Source organism: Carcharodon carcharias, chromosome 13 (assembly GCF_017639515.1).
Source record: "Carcharodon carcharias isolate sCarCar2 chromosome 13, sCarCar2.pri, whole genome shotgun sequence".
NCBI lineage: Eukaryota > Metazoa > Chordata > Chondrichthyes > Lamniformes > Lamnidae > Carcharodon > Carcharodon carcharias.
Window position 1 is genome coordinate 55454577 of NC_054479.1, and position 20389 is coordinate 55474965.

Sequence of the window (20389 nt, forward strand, 5' to 3'; positions counted from 1 at the left end):
TGACCTGCTCTTCTAGACACAGTATTTATATGGTTAGCCCTGATCAGTTTCTGGTGAATGGTCAAGTAGCGTGTTAAAGGAGGACAGAGAAGTGGAGTCATGAAAAGGTTTGTGGAAAGAGTTCCAAAGCTTCTGAACTAGATGTGTTCGAGGGAAGGAAGTAGGAGATGCACATGTGCTCAGAGTTGGGGCACTGCAGCATTTCTACAGGGTTGTATGGCTTGAGGAGATTACAGGACTAATTAAGGGCCAGGCCATGGAAGCGTTTCAACATGAGCATAAGAATTTTAACTTCAAGGCATTGGCGAACCAGTAGTCAGATTATGTCAGCGACCACAAGAGTCATGTGAAATGCTCCAGTTTAAGAGACTGTTAATAAAAATTAGAGCAAATGCAAATGCAGGTAACATATTTTATTCGATAGGGAAATGGTTAGGAGAGAGCAGACAGAGATTTGAGATCATGGACACACATTTAAATTAGCAGAATGAGGCGATTGGTGTCCACCAGGTGTCTGTATAGAGGCTGCAACTTTTCACTATAAGTAAAAATGACTTAGTGTTGTCAGCAAATTTAAATACACAGCTCTGTCTATTCCTCCACCTATGTTTGATGGCACAGCATATGGGAGATGAAAGTTGAAAACCGGCACTGATAGATTATTTGATTGGGCAGAATGCTGAATGATGCAATTTAACGTGTGAAAGTCTTAGAACATCGGCATAGAAAGAAATATCAGAGTATTGTCTCAACGGAGGAAGGGCGAATTAAGAAATATGGAGTTGTGTCCTGCTCTGGGCACCTCAGAAAGGATATATTGAACTCAGATGCGATGCAATGAAGGTTCACCATAATGATACCAGGGCTTATATATTACACAATTAAGGAATGCTGCACAGCCAGTTAAGAATATTATGAGGCGATCTAATTCAGGTGTTTATGATGATTAAAAGAGTCACGAAGAAGGGGGAAAATCCGAAACTTTCAGCCAGGCCATTCAGAAGTGAAGTTTGAAAACACTTAGTGGAATAAAGTGAAGTGAAACTCTAGAACCATTTCCACCAAAATGCTATTCAGGCAAGATAGTTTGTTTGCTTTAAAAGAGACCTGTGGATTTTTGTGAGGCAAGGTTATAAAAGATTATGGAACCAAAGTGGGTCAATGGAGTGAAGATTCAGATCTATTGATTGGTGCATCAAGGTGGCCTACTAACTTAAAAGCATTAGAAATAGGAGCAGGAATAGGCCATTTACCCCCCCACCCCCACCCCCACCGCCGAAGCACGCTCTGCCATTCAATAAGATCATGGCTGATCTGATTGTGGCTTTAACTCCACTTTCCTGCCTACCGCCTGTAACCTTTGACTCATTTGCAGATTAAAAATTTGCCTACTTCAGACTTGAATGACTCAGTCTCCAGTACTCTCTGCAATAGCAAATTCCAAAGGTTAACAATCCTCTCAGAGTTGAAATATTTCTTCATTTCTGTCTTAAATGGGAGATCCCTTATTTTTAAACTGTGCCCCTAGTTATAGATTTCCCAGGAGGGAAGAAATCCTCTCAGCATGCACTCTGCCAATCCCCTCAGAATCGTATACATTTCAATATAATCCTCTCTCCTTCTAAACTCCAATGAGTGTAGGCCCCACTTGCTCATAAAACGACCTTTCATCCTCGGAATGAACCCTGCGAGCCTTCTCTGTACTGGCTTGAATGAAAGTTTTTTGCTCCTTAAGTAAGGAGGCTAGGCCACGGAAAGGTTCTCTAGGTATGGTCTCTACAATGCCCTATACAACCGTACCAAGACTTCCTTACTTTTATTTTCCATGCCTTTCTATTAAAAGCTAAAATATCATTTATCTTCCAAATTACTTGATGAACCTACATGCTAACTTTTTATGTTTCATGTACGTGGACACCTGGATCCTACTGTATCACAGCATTTGGCAGGTTCTCTCCATTTATATAATATTCTGTTCTTCTGTTTCACCCACCAAAATGTGCATCCTCACATTTTCTAACATAATATTCCATCTAACGAATTTTTGCCCACTCAGTTAACCTACGTATATCCTTTTGCAGTCTCTTTGCATCCTCCTCACAATTTGCTTCCGTGCTTATCTTTGTATCGTCAGAAAATTTGGCGACAAGGCAAACGGTCCCTTCACCCATGTTATTAACATAGATTGTAATAAGCTGAAGTTCCCTGTGGCACTCTACTAGTTAAAATTTGTCAATCTCAAAATGACCCATTTATCCTGGCCCTCTGATTCCTACTTGTTAGCTAATCATTTATCCATGCTAATATACTATCCTCAAATTCCTAAGCTCATATCTTGTGTAGTAGGCTTCTATGAGGCATCTTTTTGAATCCCTTTGAAAATCCAAATACACTACCTTTGCTGGTTCCCATGTATCCAACCTGTTTGTTCCATCCTCAAAGATTCCAATAACTATATCAAGCACGATTTCCCTTTCATATAACCATGGTGACTCCGCTTGATTGTATTATGATATTCTAAATTCCTGTGACCACTCGATGTGTCCGGGTGAGATTTTTAACCCAACTGCATCACATCTCTCTCTAATGTATCATAACTTACATTGTCCCCTGTTACTCCCCTACACAACTCCCTTTAAGTTAACATTATGTTTTCAGCACTACCCCAATTGTGCTATTGCTTCCTGCCAGGTTATGCATGCGCCTTGTTGTGTCTGCTCCTTCACTCTGAATTTCTTATTTTCATCTACAACTACCTCAGCACCAAAAAAGATTTGCGCCACCGCTCTTTGGTCTTACTTTTCTGTTTCTTTTCGAATTCTTTTGGGTGAAAGAACTCTTTCTGTAGCATTTGAACCAACTTGCTCAGGGGGTTTCTGTTCACCATCAATAACCCTGTTGCCAGACGGTCACCGATGTGGCTGGAGATGCATGTGCGCATATTCTCCTAAATTACACTCATTTCCAGAGTTTCCTTCAACTTAGTTCAATTCCTGTTCCCAAATTCTCTCTAATACACTTTGGGCTTAGCTCAGGGGTGATCAGTTCTGGAATTGCTGGTCAAGTTTCCACTGCTTAGGCTAAAGGATTGTTCTACAGGTGCTGCCAGAATGTTGAGTTTTCCAACATTTTCAGTTTTTATCCACTGCTTAGGATACTGTCACAGCTTGTCAATATTATTCTTCCAAAAATAATTAACAGATTTGAAGGGGATGCGTAATATAAAGAGGGCCTCCTTCCCACCACCTCTCCTAAAACACTCTTGTCCCTCTGTCCTTGCAAACTACTGCTCCATCTTCAAATGTCTTTTCTTCTTCAAACTGCTTGAAGGTATGATCATCGGCCATATCCATGCCTATCTTACCAGGAGGAATTCCATGTCTGAATTCATCCAATCACGTTTCTGCTACTGCCAACAGAACTGAGACAACCCTTATTTATATCAAAAGTTGCGTTCTCTTCAACTGTAACAGTGGTACGCTACCATTCCTCATAGTTTTTGGCCTGTCTTTAGCCATTGACATGGTTGATCACACCATCCAATGACTCTCCACCATCCATCTGTTGCCTGGGATTGGCCTCACCTATCTCCATCCTTATTTATTAAGTAACAGCCAAAGAATTACTTGCAATGACATCTCTTCCTACTCCTATGCTATCAACTCAGGAGTACGCTAACAGTATATCCTTGCCCACCTCCCCCGCCGCCACCACTCCACACCCCCATTCCGCCCCACTTTAATTTCCCTGCTCCCCCTTGGTGACATCACCTGAAAGCACATCAGGTTCTGTATGTATGTTGAAACCACAGAGCTCCACCTCAACATTGGATTCCTTTACTATGCTGGGTGATCAGAAATCTCTTCCAACTATTGGAAAGAACAAAGCTGTTGCTTTTGCTCCCATCATGAATTTCATTCTCTAGTCACCAACTTCATCCCTCTCACAGGCAACTCCCTGAGGTTAAGCCAAATTGTTCTCATCCTTGCTGTCGTCTTTGAGCCCTAGATATGGAGTGGAATTTTATGGTTACCCTCCAGCCTTTGAATCTATTGAGGCCCTTAAGTGACCAATCAATAGCCACGGAAGTGCCTCATCCTGCTCGCTGCCATTCTTGTCCATGCCAAGTTGCTAACCTAGCAGCTTTAGCTGTGTGGGCTGGTGTCGGGAAAGGGGAGGGTACCTCTATTGGGGGACCCCTGCACATCAGAGGCACCCTCTCACCAAGATTATACCCTCCTTTATCCCCATCACTTCTCCTGCTGGGGCCTGCCAACCAGGCCCTACCATATCCACAATTATTTACTTCAACCTGGATCTATTAGATTTCTTCTTTGGGGACCAGTTTTAGTCCAAGTAGGGGGTACCGCTCAAACCTACAGAGTTGCTGGGCGTCCAATTGGCCAGCAGCCCTCCTAGGCAGGAATCCTCCCCAGATGGGTGTGCAAGTCGTGCCCTCAGCCAGTTTTCACCCCAACGAATGTTAAATGGGCGCGGAGGCGTTCCACAACTGGTGGGGCAGGCAAGAAATCCTACCCTTGCAACTGTAACGTCTAACCTGATGTTTCCCCTGGCTGTGGTATCTAAAACACGGGGGATAAGACTCAAGATGGGTGGCCGATTACTCAGGATTGAGACGAAGAAGTGTAAAGCTGTCCTATTCGTCCCAGACCGCAGCTGTTTCTCAATAATCCTCAAATTTTCAAGTATAAATTCTATTCACTTTTGGAAGTGGCTACTGAGTATGCTCCATCATCCTTTGAAGCCTTGCATTCCAGATCATAGCAACTGACTACATAGTATTTTGTCACCAGCTAAAGAAAAGAGGTGCGCACAGAAGAGGTAAACATATGACATTGAAATTATTAGTGGCTAACCTTGCATTGTGCTCACTTTCTAACACGTCATAGAAGAATGCAATGCCAAGTGGTCACTTGGCCCATCATCATGCTCTTTGAAAGAGCTAAACTATTATTCCCACTTCACTGCTTGACCTGCATTACCATGCAGATGTCTCAACTTCATAAAAGTATCCAATTTCCCCCTTTAGAGATTTAATTGAATCTGTTTCCTGCACCCTTTCAGGCAGTGAATTCCAGACCCTCACAACTCGCTGCCTGTGTTTTCCTTATGACGCCTTTGGACTCAAAATGTTAACTCTGTTTCTCTCTCCAGAGGTGCTGCCAGAGAAGTTGAGGTATCCGGCATTTTCTATTTTTATTTCAGGTGATTCTTCCCTATTTAATAAAGAGAATAGCTTAATAAAATGAGCGTTGGTCTATAGAAAGTGAGTCTGGGGAATTAATAATGGAAAATAGGGAGATGGCAGATGAATTAAACAGATAATTTTCATCGGTCTCCATGACAGTAGACAAGTAACATTGCAGGAGTAGCTGCAAGTCAGGAAATGGAAGGGAGGAAGGAGCTGAAGAAAATTATAATCATCAGGGAAATGGTACTGAGCATATTGCAAGCTGACAATTCCCTGGGTCCTGATGGACTTCATCCTAGGGTCTTAAAAGAAGTGGCTAGTGAGGTAAATGATGCATGGGTTTGAATTTTCCAAAATTCCCTTGGTTCTGGAAAAGTTCCATTAGATTGGAAAATACTGGATGTAACTCCTTTATTGAAAAAGGGAGATAGACAGAAAGCAGGAACTACAGGCCAATTAGCTTTTAACACCTGCCATAGGAAAATGTTGGAAGCTATTATTAAAGATGGTATAGCCCAGCACTTAGAAAAATTGAAGGCAGCCAGGCAGCGTCAACATGGTTTTGTGAAAGGGAATTCATGTTTAACCAATTTATTGAAGTTCTTTGAAGAAGTAACATGTGCTGTGGATAAAGGGGATGCACTGTACTTAGATTCCCAGAAAGCAATTGATAAGGTGTCACACCAAAGATTATTGTGGAAAATAAAAGCTCATGGTGTAGGGGACAACTTATTAGCATGGATAGAAGATTGGCTAGCTGACAGAAAACAGAGAGTAGGCATAATTGGGCCATTTTCTGGTGGACATGATGTAACAAGTGATGTGCCACAGGGATCAGTCCTGGAGAATCAATGTTTTACATTCTTTTATCCATTCATACAATGTGGCATCAATAGTTAGGCCAGTATTTATTGCCCATCCATAACTGCCCTTGAGAAGGTAGGGGTGAGCTGCGTTCTTGAACTTCTGCTGCCCATGTGATGTAGGTACACCCATAGTGCTCTTAGAGAGGGAGTTCCAGAGTTTTGACCCAGCAACAGTGAAGGAACAGTGATATATTTCCAAATCAGGGTGGCAAGTGGTTTAGAAGGGAACTTGCAGGTGGTGGAGTTCCCACGTGTCTGCTGCCCTTTTCCTTCTAGATGGTGGTTATTGTGGGTTTGGAAGGCAATGCCTAAGGAGGCTTGATAAATTCCTGCAGTGCATCTTGTAGATGGTACATGCCGCTGTCATTGTGCGTCAGTGGTGGAGGGTGTGAATGTTTGTGGATGGGTTGCCTATCAATCGGCCCGCTTTTTCCTGGGTAGTGTCAAGCATCTTGAGTGGCGTTGGAACTGCACTCATTCAGGCAAGTAGAGGGCATTCCATCACACTCCTGATTTGAACCTTGTAGATAGTGGACAGGCTTTGGGGAGCCCGGAGGTAAATCACTCACCACAGAGTTCCCAGTATCTAACCTGCTCTTGTAGCCACAGTATTTATATGGCTAGTCCAGTTCAGTTTCTAGTCAATGGTAACCCCAAAGTGTTGATAATGGGGGTTCACTGATGGTAATGCCATTGAATGTCAAGGGGAGATGGTTAGATTGTCTCTTGTTGGAAGTGGTCGCTGCCTGACACTTGTGCGGCACGAATGTTACTTTCCATTTGTCAGCCCAAGCCTGGATATTATCCAGGCCTAGCTGCATTTGGGCATGGACTGCTTTAAATTTATTTTAATGACTTGAATGGAGGAACTAAAGTTATGGTCACTAAATTTGACGATGACACAAAGATAGGTAGGAAAGTAAGTTGTGACGAGGGCTTAAGGAAGCTACAAAGGGATATTGATAGGTTTGTGAGGCGGTAGATATCTGGCAAATGGAATATAATGTGGAAAAATGTGAAATTGTCCATTTTGGCAGCGAGAATAAATGGAAGTATTTTACTTAAATGGTGAGAGATTGCAGAGCCCTGAGGTGTAGAGGGATCTGCATGCCCAACAGCACGAAGCACAAAAGGATAGTATGCATATACAGCAAGTAATTAGGAAAGCTAATAGAATGCTATTGTTTATTGCATGGGGAAATTGAAAGTAGGGAGGGTATTCTTCAGTTATACAGGGCATTGGTGAGACTACATTTGGAGTACTGTGTACAGTATTGGTCTCCTTATTTAAGGAAGGATGCAATTGCGTTGGAAGCAGTTCAGAGAATGTTTACAAGAGTAATACCTGGAATGGGCGAGTTGTTTTATGAGGAACGGTTGGACAAGCTAGCCATCTATCTAGTTGGCGTATAGAAGAGTGAGAGGCGACTTGATTGATACATATGAGACCCGGAGTTGTCTTGACAGGGTGGATGTAGGCTTAAAAATAAGGGATCGTCCATTTAAGACAAACATGAAGAGAATTTTTTTCTCTCAGCGGGTTGTGAGTCTTTGGAACTCTCTTCCTCAAAGGGCGGTGGAAGCAGAGTCTTGAATATTTTTAAAGCAGTGGTAAATAGATTCTTAATAAGCAATGGGTGAAGGTTATTGGGGGTAGGCAGGAATGTGGAGTTCAGGTTACAATCAGATCAGCCATGATCTTATTGAATGGGCGAGCAGGCTTGCGAAGCCAAGTGGCCTACTCCTGCTCCTAATTCGTATGCCCGTATGCCTATGCCCATTTTGGAAGTTTGCCTCTATCCACCTGATGTCTGTTACAATCCTCCTCATTGCTTACTACGTTTCTGAATTCCGTGCCATCTATAAACTTTGACATTATACATTATGCCAAGTCCATGTCGTTAATAGATATTAAGAAATGAGGTGGTCACAACCGAACCCTGAGAGCACCACTGCCCAATTACCCCTAGTCTCAATAAAACACCGTTCACTTCTACTCTACGTTTCCTGTCCAATTTTATATCTCCGCAACCAATGCCTCTTTAATTTTAATTTTCATTTGCTGGCAAGTCTATTATCTCGCACTTTTTGAAAATTCGTATGCACAGCATCAACTACTCCATTATTTTATGAAATAACTCAGCGAGGCTATTGACGCACATTTTGCCTTCAATAAATACTTGTTGACTCTCAATTATTGATCTATATTTTGCCATGTGTCGAATAATTCAAATTAATTATGATAAATTTTGGGGAAACGCATGAATTAATATGACGTCAAAATCTGAGAGAAATTGAATAAACTAATCGCATTTGACATCTTGTGCGAGGGAAATAAAGGTGAGGGAGCACTATTTTGTACATTTAACCCCCGCTCTGGTTGCTTCCACAATATGTTTTCCATAATTCATCGCTCATTCTGCCCTAACACAGTGACATTTTTTATATAGAGCGGGCTATTATACAAACCGATACTAAATATCTTTAACATCTTTGGCATCGTCCCAACGTTGTAGAGAGACCCAATAAATGGACCCAATATTAATAATAGGTTTGAACCAGACCTTGGGGAGTCTCTATCAATTGATGTGATCTCTGTTGTAGCGAAGATGTCGGAAGGCACTATTATTGATGTATTAAATCACATTACTACCTGGAGAGATCGACAATATTATAATATGAATGGGAGAACGGAGGTTTGGGTATTAACTTCCAAAGTAATATTTTGTGTTCGACACAAGAAAGCTAATTATTTTCTCCGAGACATGTCGACCTCTGGGACTGATTACTGAGATATATGGTCAGTATGGGTTCCTCATTGATGTTCAAAGGTAAACTGAAAAGATCCAAAGTTATATAGCTAAATTCTACGAGGCGCCTTATTCCCCGTTCCTCACTAAGAAGCCGGGGGCGCGGCCGCCGACTGTAATACCAGCTGCCCTGCAGCCAATAGACATGTTGTGAATTTTCGATCGGGGGGCGGGGCAGGAATCAGGGAGCTAACGGCCAATCAGAGAATGGCAGCTCTCCGGAACTTCGGGGCGTTCATAATTCTCAAGGCACCTTCTCATAATGCATTCTCCTCACTTCGAGTTATCTGATTTATCATGTATGTACACCAAACACTCTAAATTGTTACTTTTGGTTCGCGATGCTTTTGATTCACTCAACTTCATGCGCAGGAGAAGAATGTTTGCGCTGCTCCTCTTCATACGCCTCTTGTTAATGCAGTTACGATGAATTTAAAATACAAGCCAGGCTTTGGGAATTTTAACAACGGCGCATGAATTCCGGAGCGACCATTCAATACTTAAATGGGAATAATTGCAAGGCTATGACAAAGAGCACGGATGTGGGACAATTTGGAAACCTCTTTCAAACAGCCGGCACAAAGCGGGTGGATCGAATTGACTCCTTTCTGCGGAAACATTCTATAATTATTGCTTCTTTTTTCCGTTCATTTTACATTCCCCTTCTACTGGACTTCTGATTAAGATTTATACTTTCCAACAAGCTTACGACGACGTTATATGGTAGCAATATAGTTTCTCACTGAGGTCACACAGAACAAGGGCGAATGAACCCACCCAAGCACAGACACAATGTATTTCAATCAGTATACAAACCTAATTTTGCAAACGTAGCATTTGATAGGTTATATTATTAGCAAGCGTTCACCCATTAATTTTGTGAAATCGTTGTTTCCACCAAGTGTTAGAAGTTTTGTATAAATTTGTAAAGGTAACAAAGAACAGAGAGCGTAATTTGCACGTTTTAAAATGGTCATAAATCAATGATAATTAATGCAAGAAAAGAATAGCATCAATTGAGACAATGAAAGAATGATTGTATTATACTGCAATTACACAAAGAATGTGTGATGATTGCAGAGTCAGCACACTCTCGCATTACACCCAATCAAACAAACTAAATAACTGGGCAGTTTTGTTATAATTTCAAATAGAGCAGTTAAAACAACTGGCGATTTGATTGAAACATATAAGATCCTGAGGTGTCTTGACCGGGTGGTTGTGGAGAGGATGATTGTGGAAGAATCTAGAACGAGGGGTCACTGTTTAAAAATGAAGGGCCTCTCATTTAAAACAGAAATGAGGCAACAAAAAACAAAAAAACAACCTTTAAATTCGAGTTTTGCTCAGTTGACGTTCCCTATTGACATAATAGAGGTACACCCAAGATTCTTGCATCAGATACAAATGGGCCTCTCTATACCTGTTTTAAGTGGGTTTGCTAGAGCATCTTGTTGTGGATCCTGTGGATGCCAGACGTCTAAAGTTAAAATAGAAAATACATGGCTGGCCAAGCATCATCTGTGGAGTGGAATACAGAGTTAATGCTTCAGTCGCTGACCGTTCATCAGAACTGAGAAAAGTTAGAAGTGTAATAGGTTTTAAACAAGTGAAAGTGGGAGAGCGGGAAATAGGACAAAAGGGAAGGTCTGTGATATGGTGAAAGACAGGTGGGATTAAATGACTAAAGAGTGGGTGATGCAGGGTCAAAGGAAGTGGTAACCGGCCAATTAAGGAAATAAAAGGTGTAACTGGAGGAAGTCTGAATGGCAGAACGGTGAACAGCTGACGTCCAAAAGCAAGGACAACAAGGAAAAAACAGTTAAAAACAAAGACTGCTAAAAGAAAATAAAACACAAGGAGCAAAGGTTACAATTATTGTTGAACTCAATGTTGAGTCCAGAAGGTTATTAAGTTCTTAATCAAAAGATGAGATTCTGTTCCTCGAACATACGTTGAGTTTCATTGGAAAATAAAGCGGAAGGCCGAGAACCGAGAGATTAGCATACGAACAAGGAGCAGGAAATCTGCATCCCACTTACCTCCGATAACCTATCATTCCCTTGCTTACCAAGGATCCACCCGCCTCTGCCTTAAAAATATTCAAAGCCTCTGCTTCCACCACCTTTTCAGGAAGAGAGTTCCAAAGACTCACTACCCTCTGAATAAAAAAAAATAGACTCATCTCTGTTTTAAATGGGAGACCTCTTATTTTTAAACAAAGGCCCCTAGTTCTGGATTCTCCACCCTGTCAAGACCTCTCAGGATCTTATACATTTCAATCAAATCGCCTCTTACTCTTCTAAATTCCAACCTGGTCTGCCCAACCTTGCCTCATAAGTAAACCCACCCATTCCAGGTAATAGTCTGGTAAATACTCTCTGAACTGCTTCCAACGCATTTACATCCTTCCTTAAATAAGGTGACCAAGACTGTATACAGTAGTCCAAATGTGGTCCCACTAACGCCCTGTACAACTGAAGCATAACCTCCCTACGTTTGCATTCAATTCCCCTTGCACAATATGATAACATTCTGTTAGCTTTCCTAATTGCTTTCTGTACTTGCACACTATTCCTTTGGGATCGGCGGTGACATTGTAAGATGTCAGATGACCAGAAGCTCGGGTCGTGCTTGCTGAATGAATAGAATTGTGCTGCAAAGCTGTTACACAATCTTCGTTTGGTCTCCCCAGTGCAGAGTAGACTTTGTGAGCATTGTGAGCAGTGAACATTATATACTAAATTGAAAGAAGTCCACGTAAATAATTATTTCACCTGAAGGTTTTTGGTCTTGGATGGTAAAGCACAGCGGAGGTTAAAAGACATGTGTTCTATCTCCGATGTTTGCATAGAAAGTGGCCCTGGGAAGGGGAGGGATTGTTAGTGGTTTAAAAGTGGACCAGGGTGTCGCAGAGGGCGCGGCTCCTTCAGAATGCTGAAAGCGAACTGGATGGGTGGTACTTTCATGAACAAGGTGGTGGAAATGTTGGAGGATAATCCGTTGAATACGGAGGCTGGTGGGTGGAAGGTACTGACACGGGGAACCTTATCGTTATTTTTTAAGAGTTGAAGGGTGAGAGCAGAATTGTGGGAAATGGGGCGGAACAGGTCCAGGTTCCTGTCAACCACGATGGGCATTCTTGGTTGATGAAATAGGAAGACATTTCAGAAGCACTGGTATGGAAAGTTATGCATTCAGAACAAATGTAACAGAGATAGAGAAATTGCAAGGATGGAATGGGGCACTTACGGAAGCAAGGCATGAGTAAGTTTTTTCAAGGCAGCTGTTGGAGTGGTTAGCATTATAGTAAATATTTGTGACACTTTATCATTGGAACTGGAGGCAGCGCAGGGAAGGAAAGAGTTGGAGGTGGATCATGTGTAGGCGAGAGAAGCATGGATATTGGAAGCAAAGTTGATGAAATTTTCCAGTCCGGGGTAATAGCAAGAAATGGAATCATCAGTTAGCGGAAAAGGAGGTGAGGGAGGGAATCTGAATAGGACCGGAGCAGGAAAAGTTCCACATATTCAACAAAAGGACAGGCACAGCCAGGATCCATACTCACTACAACACTTATCATTTGGAAGAAGTGAGTGAAATTAAAGGAGAAGCTGACAGAGAGTGAATGGTCCTCGAAGTCCTGAAAGGGAGGGGAGAGTATGATGGGCTTGCTGATGGTTCCTCGCTGGAGGTGCCAGAAATGGCAGAGGATAATATTTGCTAAAGATATCTAGTATTAGGTTAATTTAATTGAATTCTTTGATAAACTAACAGAGAGAGTTGTTAATCGTAATGGCATATTTCGATCCCTTCCCCCCACCCCCCCACCCCCCCACCCCCACAACACCCCCACTAGAGCTATCTGTACCTTTATTATCACATTCCTTAGATAATATCACCAGCTTCAACACCTCTTTTTCCTTTTGTCTATGACATCTTTTGGTTATCTCCACATGTCACTGGCCCTCTATCCAGCTCTATCTGTCCCACCTCCACCCCCCACCCCCTCCCCCCACACCCCCCAAACTAGCTTATATTTCACCTTTTTTCTATTTTTCATTAGTTCTGTTGAATAGTCATACGGACTCGAAACATTAACTGTGTTCCTCTCCACAGATGCTGTTAGGCCTGCTGAGTTTGTCCAGGTATTTTTGTTTTTGTTTTGGATTTCCAGCATCTGCAGTTTTTTGCTTTTATTTTAGTAGAATGGTGTCGTGGATAATAGACTTCAGTTGCACAGAGAGACTAGAAAAATGGGGCTGTTCTCTTTACATTAGAAAAGTTTAAGGGGAGATTTTATAGAGGTGTTCTTGCAGGAATTCAATAGAACAAACAAAAGGGAACTGTCTCCAGTGACTGAAGGATTAGTGGTTGTGAATTACAGTTCACATGGCAACATGCACTTTGTAGCCTGGAGCTATGAATAGTGATGGGAGAGGCTCCAACGCACTTTCCATCACATGGCTGACCAGGAATCTGTCCCGCACATTATTATAAAATGGAACAAACTGCCTGAAATGATGGTGGGAAAAGTCTCAAAGTAACCTTCAAAGGGAAATTGATTAAATAGTTGAAGTTGGAAAACATGCACTGCTATGTGGCAAGCGCTGGGCAGTGGTTGAAATTGGATAGCTCCTTCAGAGAGCTGACATAAACACAATGGGCCAAAGAGATTCCTTCTGTGCTGCATCTTTCTATCATTCCATGTGCTTTCGAACCGTTATCTAATCTCATGATTGCCAGTCCTTTCAGTTCAATGATTGAATCATTACATCTTGTCCCCTTCTGTGCCCTTCAGCTTGACAATGAAAAGCTCACTTCTTTCAATTCTTCAAAGGCATTTATAGTAAAGTCATACAGTAAATAATTTGTTATCAACATTTAAACTATTTCTGTCATTTTTGGTACTTAATTTAAAACAGTAAGCAATAACAGTTCATACAATAGCATTGCCCAGGGTGATCTCACTTTGCGGTTTCCATATTTAACACAAGTTTAATAAAGGTCAAACATATCAGCTCCAGGGCATCACTGCAGGTGTTCCTCAGGGTAGTGTCCTAGGCCCAACCATCTTCAGCTGCTTAATCAATGAACTTTTTTCCATCATAAGGTCAGGAGTGGGGATGTTCACTGATGATTGCACAATGTTCAGCACCATTCGAGGCTCCTCAGATACTGAAGCAGTCCATGACTAAATGCAGCAAGGCCTGGACAATATTCAGGCTTGGGCAGATAAGCTGCAAGTAACATTTGTGCCACACAAGTGCCAGGCAATGATCAACTCCAATGAGAAAGAATCCAACCATTTTCCCTTGACATTCAATGGCATTACCATCACTGAATCCCCCACCAGCAACAACCTGGGAGCTACCATTGACCAGAAATTGAACTGGACCAGCCATATAAATACTGTGGCTACAGGAGCACGTCAGATACTGGGAATTCTGCGGAGAGTAACTCACCTCCTGACTCCCCAAAGCCTATTCACTATCTACAAGGCAGGAGTCAGAAGAGTGATGGAATACTCTCCAATTGCCTGGATGAGTGAAACTCCAACAACACTCAAGAAGCTTGACCCCATCCAGGATAAACCAGCCCACTTGATTGGCAAGTCTTCCAAAAGCTTCAGCATCCACTCCCTCCACCACTGATACACAGTTGCAGCAGTGTGTACCATCTACAAGATGCACTGCAGGCACTCACCAAGACACCTCGGACAGAACCTTCCAACCCGGTGACCTCTACCCCTAGAAGGGCAAAGGCAGCAGATACTTGGCCACACCACCATCTGCAAGTTCCCTTCCAAGCCACTTACCATCCTGACTTGAGATTGTATTACTATTCCTTCTCTTTCGTTGTGTCAAAGTCCTGGACTTCTTTCCCTAACAGCATTGTCAGTGTACCTACACCACCTGGACTGCAGCGGTTCAAGAAGGCAACTCACCACCACCTTCTCAAGGGAAAGTGAGAACGTGCAATAAATGATGTCCCAGCCAGCGATACCCACATCCCGTGAAAGAATAAAAACAACAGCTGTTACATTTGACTCCTTCGCTTTCCACCCTTCAATCCATTGACAGTTTAAACCTCAATTTCCTGTGACCTCAAATATTTCTCCAAAATCCTCTATCAAAGTCATAATTAACATCTTATGTGATTATGATGAAGGTAAATTGTCACCCCTCTTCCTTCTTGACTTGTCTGCTGCCTTTGACACATATCACACCATCCTTCACCAGCATATCTGCGCCATATTCCGCCTGGTTAGGACTGACCTCCTCTGATTCCATTCTTATGTATGTGAATCGTAGCCAGAGTATCACTTCCAGTGGTTTCTTTCCGTTGCCACACCATTGCCTCCGGTGCCTTCCAGGGGTTTGCCTTGACCCTCCCTAGGTCTATAATCTCCACCAGCCTCGCAATCCTCCAGGGTACCTTCTCCCCTCTAATTCTGCCTCCCGAGCACCCCTGGTTATAATTGCTCCATCACTTGCCCTTTTACTTGCCGTGCCTTCTGTTACCTAGGCCCTAAACTCTGGAATTCTCTTCATAACCCTCTCCGCCCCACTTTCTTCCTTTAAGATGGTCTTTAAATCCTACCTCCATTACTAAGCTTTTGAACGCCCTAACATCGGCGCATGTGGTTTAGTATCAAATTTTGATTTAATAACGGCCTTGTGAAGGACATTGATTACATTAAAATCGCTATATAAATGCAAGTTGTTGTTGTATAAACCTGTTTCCTTATCCGTTTATTTCTCACAACGTTTTACTAAGACTTGAATGTTTCTCCCAGATCATTTGTGATAGCTCGCTCACATTCCAGGACAGGATAGAAGCAAAGTGTCTTGTGTTTGTCCATCCTTGACTTAGCTCCAATACATATCATTGCTCAGATGCCAACAAAGTCAATGCTCAATCCCCTTAACTATTCGCTGTGTACAAATCAGTTCGGGACTCTCACACCGCTCTGCTAATCAAATTCGTGCTTGCCGATTACGTCGCCGCTATTAAACCGCTCACTCCCAGCAACACCAGCCCCCCCCACCCCCCCCCACCCCCTCAGCTTTCTCTCTATTATAATCTTTAGGCTTCGCTAACCCGAGCAAGTGTTCATCTTTCATCCTTGTTTAAGCGCATCTTGGAATATGCACTTCAACCATTCTCGTGTTGTGTTCTTAGGGTTTCGAAACTTCATTCTCTTTTTTTCCAAAATGGTTGGAATGCATATTATGCAAATATCAGTCAGCTAAAGCCCAGAATTGCTGCAGCCCGATTTCACGTGGAAGGAGTTTTGATTACATGATCAATATTCAGTGACTGAAAATTGCATCTTCCTAAGGCGAAGCTTAGTAATATCTCAGAAACTAATTAATTTCCTTCTGACTCCCACCAGAACCTTCACCATGATTGAATGGGTTCAAGTTCTCGCCGTGTTAATGCTCTGTCCCCACCGTAAGTACTGATGTTAGCCTGCACCATCGCTGCTATTTGCGTTGTCCTGACCGTTTTTTTTCTCGTGCATGAGTTTAATGGACCTGAAATACAAACAATATCAACAATTGCACAGAATTTGTAATCAATAACTTGTTATTTTACCAGATACAAACGGGGACCCTGTCCTGACTAAACCAAGGTCCATCTCTACATCCGCGGGCAGAACCGTCTCGATCACATGTATTATGTGCAGAGACAGCAGCAGCGACAGCTACTCCGAAAGGTGGTATTGGCAGAAACCCGGCAGCACCCCTGTGTTTATTTGGTACGGGAGCTCCACGAGAGAGTCGCGTGTTCCTGAACGATTTACCGGGTCTGTGGACTCATCGAGCAACAAGAAACAGTTCACCATCAGCAACATGAAATCGGAGGAAGCCGCTGATTATTACTGCAGTGTAGAGAATAACGGAATATTCACCTTCGGTAGAGGGACGAAGCTGAACCTAGGCGGTAAAAAAAAGTATTTGCAATCCGAAGTTTGGAGCTTGCCAGCAGCAGTTTTCGATTAGTGTTTGGCTTTTTGTTAGCCCAAGTTCACTGGATCGGAATAGATCAGTGTCCTAGTGTCTCGTGATGGCAGAGCCAATGGCATTTTTCCTACTCGGTTTCCAAAACTCTCATCAAATTGTCCTCCAGCATTTGCAACGTCACCGATCAAGTATCCAAAGTACTTTAAAATCGAAGTACTTGGTGTAAATCAAAGTTATTATCTCAAAATATGCTCACGCGTGAAATATATTCCAGTGATATTCAAGGGATAGCCAGGTGCAACGAGCGCCCGTATTTACAGAGGGCACCCTGGCCGAGGCGAGTGATCAGAGGCAATTTCTGAAGATGTCACCAGTACTGTGAGGTTTTAGTTACGAGACAACACAACTTATTCTCATTCAACAAGAAGCTTTTTTGTGTGATCTGGTAAAAATGTTCAAAATGACAAGCCATTGTGTTACAACAAGGTGAAACCAAATATTTTCGCTCATGGGTCAAAAGGTAACATGAGGACCTAAATTGAATATCATAGCGAGAAGGACGAAGGGACAGGATAAAATGTTTTCTGCAGCCAATGGACTGTTAGGACTGCAGTGTTTTAGTTGTAGTCTTGAAGCGAGCAAAACAACAACAACGTTTAAAAGGAGTGCATAAATGCTTCCGAAGGAAAAATAAATACAAGGGAATTAGATTAAGGGGGCGGGTCTGTGCCTTCTAAATATATCTCTCTATGAATCCCACAGAGTCTTTCAGACTGGCGTACCCCAGCCCTTGCAGCCCTTCTCAAAATACTAGAAACACAAATTTAAAGCATTTCCCAGATATTGTTTCCATTCCACTAAAGCACTGCCGCGATTTCATAACCATTCTGGGACTGAGACTGCGGGCGGATAGTGTGATGACCTGCTGTAGGTCAATGTCACCGAGCTCCAAATTCACTGAAAACTGTTCAGTACAAGATTCTCAGTACATTTGACATTACACCCCTCTGGCTATAGTAATCGTTATGTTGTGCTAAGTTCAGTTGCTGATAGCGATCAATAGTAATCGATTTTCTGCATAACGCTGGAATAAATATCAATTATCGACAGGGTGCATATTTTCTTAAAAAGTTGCGGGTTCATTGTCTTACCAGCCGATCAGCTCTGTGGGAATGTGTCGGAACAGCTTTTCAGATTTTTATACCAGCTTTTGCACTGAGTCACGCTTTGTCACTGTTCAATGTCAATGAAGCATGGAATCGTGGAATCGTAGAATCTTAGAATAGTTACAGCACGGAAAGAGGCCATTCTTGTGCCGGCTCTGTTAAGAAACACTCAGCTTGCCCCACAGCCCCCGTTCTTCACCCGTAGCTCTGTGTTTTTCTTTCCTCTTCAGCTGCTTATCCAATTCCTTCTTGAAAGTTACTATTGACTCGGCCTCTACCCCGCTCTCAGACAGTACCATCTGATTGCTGCATAATAAATTCTTCTTCGCCTCGCTGTTGGTTATTTTACCATTCACATTAAATTGATGTCCGCTGGTTCGAAATCCTTTCATCAATGGAAAGGTTTTCTTCCCATCCACCCTTCGCAGACCTCTCATGGTTTTGAACACTCCTAACAAATCTCCTTCACCTTTCACTAATGAGAACAACCCTCGGCTTCTCCAAATGATGGGCACAACCGAAGTGCCTCATCCCTGGAACCATTCTGGTAAATATTTTCTGCACACTCTCTAGAACCAACACATCCTTTCTATGATATGGTGCAATACTCCCTTTGAAGTTGAATTGGTGTTTTATAAATGTTTGTTGCAACCTCTTTGCTGTTGTACTCTATTTATAAAGTCCAGGGTAGCGTATGCCTTTTTTAACCATTTTCTCAACCTGCCCTGACATCCATTTATGCGCATATACATCCAGGCAAAAGCAAAATACTGTGGATGCTGGAAATCTGAAACAAAAACAGAAAATGCTGGAAAAACTCAGCAGGTCTAGCAGCACCTGTAGAGAGAAAAAAATAGAGTTAATGTTTCGAGTCCGTATGACTTCTTCAGAGTACCTTGGGTGACGAAAGAGAGAAAGTGAGAGTAAGATGAAGCAGAAACAGGGTGCATATGCCAGGTTTTAAGTTGATAATGTAAGCAAGAACTACAATGAAAATAGAAAGTTCAGAGAGGAAGTGGAAAAGAAATAAGAGAAGCAAAGCAGAAGCATGAGAAGAGACTGGCAGCTAACATAAAAGGAAATCCAAAGATCCAAAGGGTAGTGAGAGAAGTGGGGGATGGGGAGGGGGTGGAAAAGAGACCCAAAAAAATCCATACATGCAATGGCTTGAGGTAATAAATCAATACTTTGTATTTGTCTTCCCAACGAGGCATATGTTTCCCTAGTCATCGTGAAAGAAGAGGCAGTGGAGACACTGGGTTGGATAAAAATTGATAAAGAAGTATTGTAAATGTGGTCTGCACATAAAGTTGGTAAGTCTCCAGGAGCAGGTGTGATGTGTCCAAGGATACTGAGGGAAGTAAGGGTGGAAACTGCCGAGGCATTGGCCATAAATTTACAATCCTCAGAAGACACAGGGTGATACCAGAGGACCACAGATTTACAAATGTTACACTCTTGTTCAAAAAGATGTGTGAGGATAAGACCAACACTTACAGACTAGTCAGTTTAACCTCAGTGGGTGGGAAACTTTTAGAAACAATAAACTGTGAAAAATTGACAGTAACTCAGACAATTGTGGATTAATTAAGGAAAGCTGGCTCGAATTTGTTAAAGGCAAATCGTGTTGAACTAATTTGATTGAGCTTTTCTTTCTGATCAGACAACAGAGAGGATTGATAAAAGTAATCAGATTGATCATGTTGACGATGGATTTCCAATGGGTGTTTGATAAGGTTCCACATAATAGCCTTGCTGGCAAAATTGAAGTTCATGGAGTAGAAGGGATGGTGGCAGCATGGGTATGAAGTTAGCTGAGTGACAGGAAATAATGAGTCGCGTTGAACGGTTTTTTACTTTGGACTAGAGGAAGGGATACAATGGGTTTCCCGAGGTTTCAGTAATAGGGCCATTGCTTTTCTTGATGTATATTAATGGCCTAGACTTGGGCATTCAGAACACAATTTCAAAATTTGTAGATGACACAAAAAGTTAGAAGTTTTGTGAACTGAGAGGATGATGGTGATTAACTTCAGGAGGATATTGATAAACTCTGAGAGGACATAGTCATGTTTGTAGAATTGGCAGGCACATGTCAGAAAAAAAAATAATCCAGAAAGTAGGAAGGCATACATGTTGGTAGGAAAGACTTGGAGAGGCAATATAAAATAAAAGGTACAACTCTAAAGAGGTGCAGGAACAGGCTGCCTGGATTAATCAATGGCCTCCGAGTGAAGGCACCAGTACATAGCAGTGACCACAATATGATTTATTTTTATATCCAGTTTGAAAGGGAGAAGAGTGGGTCTAAGGCTAGCATTTTAAACTTAATTAAGGGCAACTTATGTGGGAATGAAAGCTGAAC

General features: G+C 42.2%; 1 gene segment (V, D, J or C); it reads left to right on the plus strand.

Moving 5' to 3' along the window:
• The first annotated feature begins 16297 nt into the window (after window positions 1-16297).
• LOC121286050 lies at window positions 16298-16897 on the plus strand. The segment is given in 2 exon segments: window positions 16298-16346; window positions 16494-16897. Coding segments are annotated over 2 exon segments (453 nt in total).
• The last annotated feature ends 3492 nt before the right edge of the window (window positions 16898-20389 follow it).